The sequence below is a fragment of the Vigna radiata genome, chromosome 2 (assembly GCF_000741045.1).
Source record: "Vigna radiata var. radiata cultivar VC1973A chromosome 2, Vradiata_ver6, whole genome shotgun sequence".
NCBI lineage: Eukaryota > Viridiplantae > Streptophyta > Magnoliopsida > Fabales > Fabaceae > Vigna > Vigna radiata.
In genome coordinates, this window is record NC_028352.1 from 6,554,436 (window position 1) to 6,564,021 (window position 9,586).

At 32.7% G+C, this 9,586-nt stretch overlaps 1 protein-coding gene across 2 annotated transcripts; it reads right to left on the reverse strand.

Moving 5' to 3' along the window:
* Positions 1-1,655: 1,655 nt before the first annotated feature.
* On the reverse strand, positions 1,656-6,594 carry LOC106755676. 2 transcript variants are annotated; one of them, XM_014637869.2, is made up of 10 exons: positions 6,122-6,594; positions 5,690-5,737; positions 4,817-4,933; positions 3,778-4,227; positions 3,008-3,447; positions 2,772-2,871; positions 2,632-2,691; positions 2,366-2,455; positions 2,145-2,264; positions 1,656-2,052 (listed from the first exon to the last, which is right to left on the reverse strand). In XM_014637869.2, exons 1-10 carry the CDS (start codon positions 6,500-6,502, stop codon positions 1,735-1,737), a joined length of 2,124 nt encoding a protein of 707 aa, XP_014493355.2. In that variant the 5' UTR covers positions 6,503-6,594; the 3' UTR covers positions 1,656-1,734. The 2 variants fall into 2 exon arrangements, with proteins under 2 accessions (XP_014493355.2, XP_014493354.2); XM_014637868.2 differs by having other exon boundaries at positions 5,690-5,740; positions 6,122-6,593.
* Positions 6,595-9,586: the final 2,992 nt, after the last annotated feature.

Genomic DNA, 9,586 nt, shown 5'->3' on the forward strand with positions numbered 1-9,586 from the left:
AGCATAAATTCTTGATATATTTTTTTTTAGTAATATTCAACAAATGGATCAAAGAAGTGCATAATTAAGATTAAGTAGATTCTTCACCTTCTTCTACAATACTATAATAAGTGAACTAATGCAATTAAATTTCAATTATGTGAATTAATCAAATTCTTTAAATTATAAATTCAATTCAAAATACCATTCATTAAAGCTCATTTCTTCACACATAAATGATTGGCTTAATTATACATTTTTTTACATAAGTAATACATGTAATTGCTGAACATAATTAATTTCCCATCACAACAATTAAATGATTTTTTTTTTTCAAAATACAATATCAATTTAAAAACATTGACTTCATATTGCAAAGTAAAATAAAGTATTATATCAATTGTGATTTGAATTGTTTTAACACATCAAAATCAAATATAAAATTCACTTAAGAAACAACCCAAAAAATCGAACAAAAAAACTTAGACTCGTCAAATTATTTATAAACTCAATTCTATGTTACACATGAAACCACTCTAACCTTTTTTTAGACAAATTGTTGTCATTTTTATTTTCTCGCTTTTTTTTGTCTTGTAAAATTTTTATGTAAATATTCTAAAATAAATTATTTTGACTTAACAAATAATTATGTCGTTTTTAATATTATATTCCTGTTTAAACAAAGGATAATAATGTTTTGATAATATTTTAATATTATTTGTTATTTTGTGTTATGATTGGTTCATGTTGGTGTTTATGATTATTATTATTGATTATGAAATAATTTTATATCAATCACAGAATTACAAGTAGATATATTAAAATGCTCTCAAAGTATTATTATCCTTAAATAAATTCAATGGACAATTCAAACTTGCTTTGATAGAGTAACAGAAGCTTCTAAATTTTATGTTTAGATTAGAGTTTATAATTTAAGGTTTAAATTTGTATTTAACCCACCAAATTCAGTGTTTGGAGGTTGAAATCGTTTTTATTTTTAATTTTAAAGAAAAAGCATTTTGAAAACAGTATAACAATTATTTTAAAATTGAAATAATAAAAATATAATTAAATCATAAAAATTATTATCTCTAGAAAATATAAAATTGATTGGATAAATTCTGGGAAAGGGGTATGCATGAAAATGAAACATATAAAGTATATGCTTAAGAACTGTATTCTTGTCCTAACCTATATATAGCCTAGGCCCATGGGTCGTCAGCAAATATTTGCTGGGTTCAGATTTTGCTGCTGAATACGCTACACATTTGATTCTTTAAATTAAAAAAATCAAACATGGAATACTTTATAATTAAATTATTTAAATTAAAAATATGAACTGCAGCCAAATGTTCATAGAATAAAAATAAAACTTATTTAGCAAACACACAATATATTTCCTTTTAATTTACAAAATAAACTTAAGAAACAACATTAAATTTGGTAACAGTTCATATTATTTCAAAATTATACTTTTTGGGTCATTTTAACTTTGTCTGATTTCTTATATAGTTTTTAATAATCATGTATCAATAGAATAAATGATATATGCACTATGATGATAATGTACTATATAAAAAAGATAAAGTTTGGATGACTGTGTGAAAATGGTGGCTCTGCAAAGTTTACAAACAGAGGAAGAGAGAAAGAGAATGGTGTAGTGCGAGATGGTTCAATGGTTTACAATGAATTTCCCTTTTTATATTTTGTATACTCAGTGTTATTGGCTAACAAAAGAAGTGTTACAATGTACATTTATATTGTCAACAAATACTGGAATTCATAGTCATAGGGTATCTTTTCAACAATGGTAGAAATCTTCACAGAATTAGTATTATTGTGGCCTCTAAAGCAATCCACCATTGATTTCCTTAGAGTGCCTGATGTGGGTAACTGGCTACATACCCACTCCACCAATGATTCTATATCTGCAGCAAAATCAAGCATGTTCATCAGAAGAAGCTCTGGAAATCCTATTCTTTTGGTGCTAGTGGCTAGAATTGAAGCTTGAAGATAGTCTAGTTTTGATTTCTCCAATTCACTTGTAATTCCATCTGCTGTGTATATCCTCACCTGCATCAAGTGCACATCATTTTCCAAAAATCAGAAGCAATATTTTAAGAGGGAAAACCAATTCATGGATGTTATTGAGCTGAAGAACTTACACAAGGAGAAGAACGAGTTCCACAACACAGAGCAAATGTGACATTAGGATCTACAGACTCAAGTCCATAAAGCTCACGAACAACTGATTCTTTCTCTTCCCATTCACCCTTATGCTGAACCTAAACCACCACATGTATGTATAAATTGCTTTGGAGATATATCAATTGCAACAAAACTAAAGCTTACTTTGATTAAGAGCTTATCATGTTTCATTGTTTACCTCTTTCATGCTAGAAATATCTCGTTTCCTCAAGATGAAATGCTCTATTGCTTGAGCATTTATTAGGTTGCCTCCTACATTGAGGGTTGCCTGCCACATAAGTGAATTCAGCATCAACAAAATGTTTCTTTCAGACATGTTTAAAATTTGTATATGGATTTATAAGCTTTTCAAAACAGAAACATAAACAAATTGTCTTAGAAAGTTAGTTGTCTTCTGTCAAGAAACCGGATAAGTAACATGTATATCAAGATTTTTTAATGTACCTTGTTCATCAGTGCAAGTAGTTTTTCTGGTGTGGATGGCACTCCATATTGGATAAATCCCTGAAACAAGACAATACATTAAGCATAGTCCTGATCTGTGTCCTATAATTCCCATTCATCAGATTGAAATTTTACTATACATGCATGATACAAGCATTGTACACGTTGATCCAGAATGCTAGTTTCTGTTGGTTTGTGAGGCTTTTCAAGTCAACTGTTTGAAGATTGCTCATCAAGATCCTGCAAACCACAAAAAACTAACTGTTACTTCAAATTTTGTTCACTTTACTATGTACCTCTTCGTTGTCAAGTGGAACTTACAAAGTTTTCAACATTTTGACTCTTCTCATAAATGTAGATATCATCCATGCCATACCTTAACTTCCTAAGTAATGGTATAGAGGATGGACTTGAGATAAACTTGGGATCCATAGAGCTGGAAGTGAATATAACCAGGTTCTTGTAAGGACCAATGTCCCTTGGAATGGACTCTTCTGTGTTAAAGATACCATAAGGGTCTTGTTGCCTAGATTCCTTTTGCAACAAGAGGCTTGGTTTTGGGATTGACCCAGTATCCACCCTGAAGCTTCTTGAACTTAAAGATGAGTGCACAGACCTTGATATTGGCCCTGATTTCTCCAATTCCATTGCTCTTGAAGTTCTGAGTAGTCTTACATATATGAAATTCAAACATTTCATGATGCTCTCAGATAGCTTGTTGGGTTGCCACTTGAGATCATTCTCTTCTGACAGAAGTGGATCCAACAGTGATCTAGTTGGAAGATCCAAGTACATCTCTGGATTGCGTTCACGCAGCTGAAAATAGTCAAGTAATTGCAAATTAGCTAATTCACACCGTTGACAACAATATCTATGTCAAAGTAATACTGCTTCTTTTCAAATTTTGATAATGTTTTATAGTTCATGCAGTTCAACAATCAATATATGGTCTGAGATTAGTACATATATACAGTTTTGGTTAATCTTCACATGAGATATAATCAAACTTTTATAACATGTTCTTTTGAAAATGAACTTTATAGTAATTTTTTTCACACTGTGTAACAAAATGCTATGGCCAAAACATATTCTAACGTAGGAAAATGAAGCCACAACATGAATAAATGGGAAAATTGTCATGCATACCTTGGGTGATGGATGACGTGGGTCACGCATAGGTGAGGGAGGTTTTACTGTCCCATTTTTTCTTGGAATTCTTTCATGAAATTTCACATCTTCTTGGAACTTATTTTCTTTCTGTTCTACAGAAGTTTTCAGAAAAGCTGCTTTGTCATTTAGACTGAAATCACTGAGATTGTAATCACCCTTTATAGCTTTGCTTATGAAATGCAACGCCTTTGTTTCAAAGGCCATCCTTTCTTGAACTCTTCTGCGAATAGGACTAGGATTTGGAACCGGAGAAGTTGATAAGTGATTGTTAGAATTACTCAAATTCCCTTGATTCCACGTTTTAGACTTTGATTCCTTGGTCACTTCTTGTTCATGTTTCAAACCAGCTTGAAGTTGGCTTATTTGGCTTTCTAGTCTTGCAATTTCACTCTCAACCATCACTAGCTCTCCTAACAGTTCTCTCATCTGCACAAATTGCATATTAATTCCTAAACCAAGGTTATGAATAAAGCCAAACAGAAAACAACTATGAAATACTTTAATAAATTTTGGATGATCTTATTTTTGCTTTAATGAGTGTTTTCGTTATAATTTTGTAACTTTCAATAAATTTTAATCAATGATAAAATATGTATCAAAATATATATCAGAGAATATATTATAATCATTCTTCAATCAACAATGTGCATATCCCTACCTACCCACTTTCTTTCTGCATAACTTCTACCCAACTTAGATGTGCTCCACAACATTGAATTGAGATTAATTAAAACACTTTAGGAATTCAGTTGGTGAATATACTTAAAAAAGAAAAAAAAAATTCCTTTTTTCTATTTTAAAAAGTAGGTCATTAAGAGCCCTATGCAGACATCACCATGGTCTAACTTGCTGTATCTATTGAGCCCATATCCCTACGCGCACTTCCAAAGGACTATCATAAGCCCATAGTACTTACCAAAACCAAATTTTGAATAAAGAGTTCTACAACTCTACCCAGAGAAAGAAATAAAAATAAAAAAATAGAAAATGGTGATTGTTAAGAGGATTATATTACCTTGGGTGGAAGAAAATTGGGAATTGATATAGCTGATCCATTTGGTCTATTATGCACCATCTCCAAAATCTCGTGAAACTTTTCTTCTTGCTCCAACAACCTTTGAAGCATAGCAACCTGTTATTACATAAGAAAAAAAAATCATGTAATGTTATGAGGAAGTAGAATGGTCACATATGTCAGTAAAAACAGTGCACATTCCACAATTTGTCCCCATTAATTATATGCACTTAAGCGGTGGAACACCTAAACCATAACACGAACGTGTAGAATTTTTCCCATTTAAGGGTGTGCCTTGAAGGGTATGGTTCTCATTCACTGCTAGTACTCTGCATTGTCACAAATAGTAAACCTATAGTTCGAAAGTTTGTACGAAGTATTGCTATACTTTGACATAATGATGAATCCAGTGTAGCTTTTTCAAAAGGAGAGCGACAGTTTTCATTCCTACTTTGATTGACTAGTAAAAGTATCCATTACTGTTGCAGACCAACAACTATGCCTAAAACCTATACAGAGCTATACTCTACCATCATCAAATCAATAATTTACTTCATATTTTTTTGGTTATGGGTGGCGTTAAATGGCAAGTGTTATGTTAATTAACCTTGATATCAGAATGTTATCCCTTAGACTTCTTAACATATGTTTTCATGAAAGAAAAAAACTCAACTATTCATGTGCAGAAAACTAATTTTGCTAATCAGTATATGTATTTAATCATCACCCAATGAAACGATCATGCAGCAGTCGAAGAGATTAAGGCAATTTAAGAAATTAGCTTCTCATCCTCTGTTTGTACAAGATATTGTTCATTCCACATGGTAAGTAGAATTTGCCATCAAAATGTGTATTACGTAAGAGTGCAAATACCTCTCTTTCAAGTTCCTGTCTCTTTTGCCGCCCAGTAATTTTCTTTTTCTTCTACAAACAAGAACAAAACCGGAAAAGGTGTTTTAGAACAACGTACGCATATTTTTGTTATCTGAAATTCTGAATGCAAACAAGTGCATTGCTTTATACAAAAGAAGCATAACCAAAGCAGAGAGAGAGAGAGAGAGAAATACACATAAAACAAACAAACCAACCACATGTGTCTTCATCTTCAACACTTAACATACGCCATGTACGTATTAATTCCATTATATTACATGAGTTGAAACCAAAGTTTTACTCAGCTCTCCGAGATCACAATTTCAGCTACAAAACTATGGTTTATATGATCATTGTGATATGACAAAACTATGATCAGGATTGCAATTTAAAAAAGCATGCTAATTGTGAATGAAATGAATATAGACTTACAATAATCTGAGAAGGAGAGTGAAGCGATGATGAGAAATCTAGAGAGTCCATGGAGGTGCAACCAAGCTTGAAGGTACCCCAACGTCTGGAAGAGACATTAAAACAACAACGGAGGGAGGGGGTGTGAGGTTGATGGAAGTGGAAGTGTTGGTGAGGGGATGATGAGAGAATCTTGGGGCCAAAGAAAGAGGTTTTGAGGGTTGATGTAGGAGTAGTTGACGAGGTTTGAGAGTGAATGAGACATAAGGGGATATTGGTTTTGCAGAGTGTTTGAGAAGATGAGAAGGAGCTTTCAGGAGGGTGTTCATGAAGTTGGTTCAGACACACAGATAATAACCGTCTTTGTTGAGGTTGAGGATGCTGGTGGGAGTGGGACATCATGCACAGAGCAAAAAAAAAGAGGGTGATGTTTGGTTTGGTCTCTTGGCGTAGCTTGCAATTCTGGTTTAATTTTTTAGAGTACCTGCTTTTCCTTCATTCCCATCCTAACTTCCTTTCTAATTACATCACTTTAAGTAAAGCTACCCTCTCCCTTTTTCTGTTTTACTTTATATATATTTTCTGCTTGCTTCATGTAAACCTGCCTTTCTAGTTTCTACTTTGTAATTTGTATTACACACATAACTACAATGGGTCAATGTTGACAATTTTTTACACTTTTCTTTTGATTTAATAGGTTTGGAGGTTCCTATATTTGGGGTTTTGTTTCAATTGGGTCCTCTAATTTTGAAAGTGATCAATTAGGTCCCTAATTTTGTCAATTTGAATCAATAAAAGCCTTTCTGTTAAATACAGTTAACGCCGTGAAGTTTTTGAACATGTGGCACGCTGACGCTTCTAGGTGGTATCGTTTCAAGTGCATAGGTGGATTATAAAAGGGTGTATTTGAAGGTGAAATCCCTAAATTAAAAGTGATTTCATCCTTTTATAATCCACCTATGCACTTGAAACGATGTCACCTGGAAGCGTCAGCGTGCCACATGTTCAAAAACTTCATGGCGTTAACTGCATTCAACAGAAAGACTTTTATTGATTCAAATTGACAAAATTAGAGACCTAATTGATCACTTCAAAAATTGGAGGACCCAATTGAAACAAACCTCTAAAACCTTTTCTTTTCCAAGAAATAAAAGTAATAGAAGGTAGTGGAATAGTATTATAGCATACTTTTACGTTAATTTAACACATAGTATAAAAGTAAAATCTCATTCATTCCATTCTTCTACCATTAGAGTGTGGTGCCCATGCTTTGATGTCTTATTTACTGTTTACTCTCTTCCAAATGGTCCATGCTACCTCTATGTTGTTTCGTCATGCTACTGGCAGAATATTTATAACCAGTTTTTTCTTTGATGATTGATTGATTACTCAATAAAGATTTATTTTGTATTTATCAAGTTTAGAGAGAGATAATATTGTGATTAAGTACTGTGTACTTATTTGTGTGGTAGTTTGAAACATTGAAACCGAAACTAATATGATTTCATAAACCTGTGTCTGTCTTTTGTTTTCCTTGTTGAATCGAAGGTTTTATATTTATGTAATGTCTATGTCTACATGCTGACATAATTCTTCAGAAGCTGTGACAGATTTTGATGCACCAACTAGATTAATGCTAATACTTAATGCGTACGATACAAAATGCTCTTTTTGCTGCCTTATGAAGACAAACTTACTTTATTTAAAAAATGTTTATGAAGAAGCAAAGCTTAGTCAAGACGCTGGAATGCTACACAGGGCCTGATTGGAGGGTTAGGTCAAAAGAAAAATGGAGCTATCGAGAAAGTCACGTGCAAAAATAGTAATAAGTCTAAACCACTTATACTCTATGTTTCATTTTATTTGTTAAAATATTATTATATGTTTATAATATAATATACTAATATCAAAGTAATATATGAATTGTGTTGACGTAATTAATGTTAAAATATAGAAAATTTTGTTTGTATCTTCATTTTCCACTAAAGCATACAACCTAAAAAATTATTGTTCTATGTATTTTGTCGTGTGCTATATAGTTTAATAAGATTTACTATCCACTTATTCAAATGTTCAAATAGATAAATAAATTTTGTTACGATTTAAAAAGTATCTAGAAATAGAAATATTTTTTATAAAATATAAATTAATTAATTATTATTTTTATTTATAGTGCGAGGTTTTAATAATAATTGTGAAACTATATATATGAAGATTATATGTGGGAGAAGAAGATACTAGTGCATAAATTAAAAAGAGGCTTTTATATTATTTTAGAACCGGTATAAAAGTAAGAGTATTGAAAATATTAATATTTCATACCGATTTAAAATTCGCATAGAAAATGTCACTTTATATATACCGGTTAAAGATATAATTGGTATAAAAAAAGTTTCTTTAAATTTCGCTCGATGCAATGGTGGTAGGGGAACAAGTGTTAGACATCAATCTGTATTCAATAACTTCTATAACTGAATTAAACAGTTACTCTCCTATATGCTTTTCTGTATAAATACTTTCATTGTATCTCTTTTCAATTTTAATAATAAGAATTTCATACACGTTTCACAATTTCTCTTTTCTCTACAACTACTCTGCACAATTCCTTTTCTCTCCATAATCTCTTCGTAGGTTCTATCAGTGGTATCAAGAGCTCGGTTCGGCGGTAAGAAAGAACCTTGTGGCAGCGATGGCTGGTGTAATTCATAGCAACCTCCCGGTGTTTGATGGTAAAGATTTTGACGATTGGTGCGTCAAAATGGAGGCAATTCTTGGCTTCCAAGAAGTAGATGACATTGTGAAAAAAGGTCTCAAAGAACCTTCGAAGAACGACACGGAGGACGTGAAGAAAGAATACAAGGAGAATAAGCGATTGGATTGTAAAGCCAGAATGCTACTTCACCAATGCATATCTGCGACAATTTTTCAAAAGGTGTCGAAGGTTGTCACGACAAAGGAAGTATGGGAGATTATTCAAAATGGATATGGAAATTCTGGTAAAGTGAAAAAGGTGTGATTGCAAGCACTTCAGTGGCAGTATGAGCTCCTTGGCATGGGCAAGGAAGAAACAGTGACAGAATATTTGGGAAGAATTCAGAATCTTGTCAATGATATGAGGGCTTGCGGGAAAGTTGTCAAAGACAGGAAAATAATCGAAAAGATTTTACGCACATTGACGCCACAGTATGACCATATTGTGATCACCATAGAGGAGTGCAAAGATCTCGAGACGCTGAAAATGGAGGAGTTACAGAACTCTCTCATGGCACATGAACAGAGGATACTTGAAAGAAAGAATGGAGAGAAAACCACGTCTCAAGCAACAAGCCAAGCTCTCCAAGCACGAAGCAATCAGAACTTTAAAAATCGCGGTAGAGGAAGAGGAAGATCACGTGGTGGACGTGGCGGACGCGACGGTGGCAGAGGCACAAAACCATCCAAGCAAAACAATGAAGATAATGGAAGTGAACGAAAAATTGAAAACAG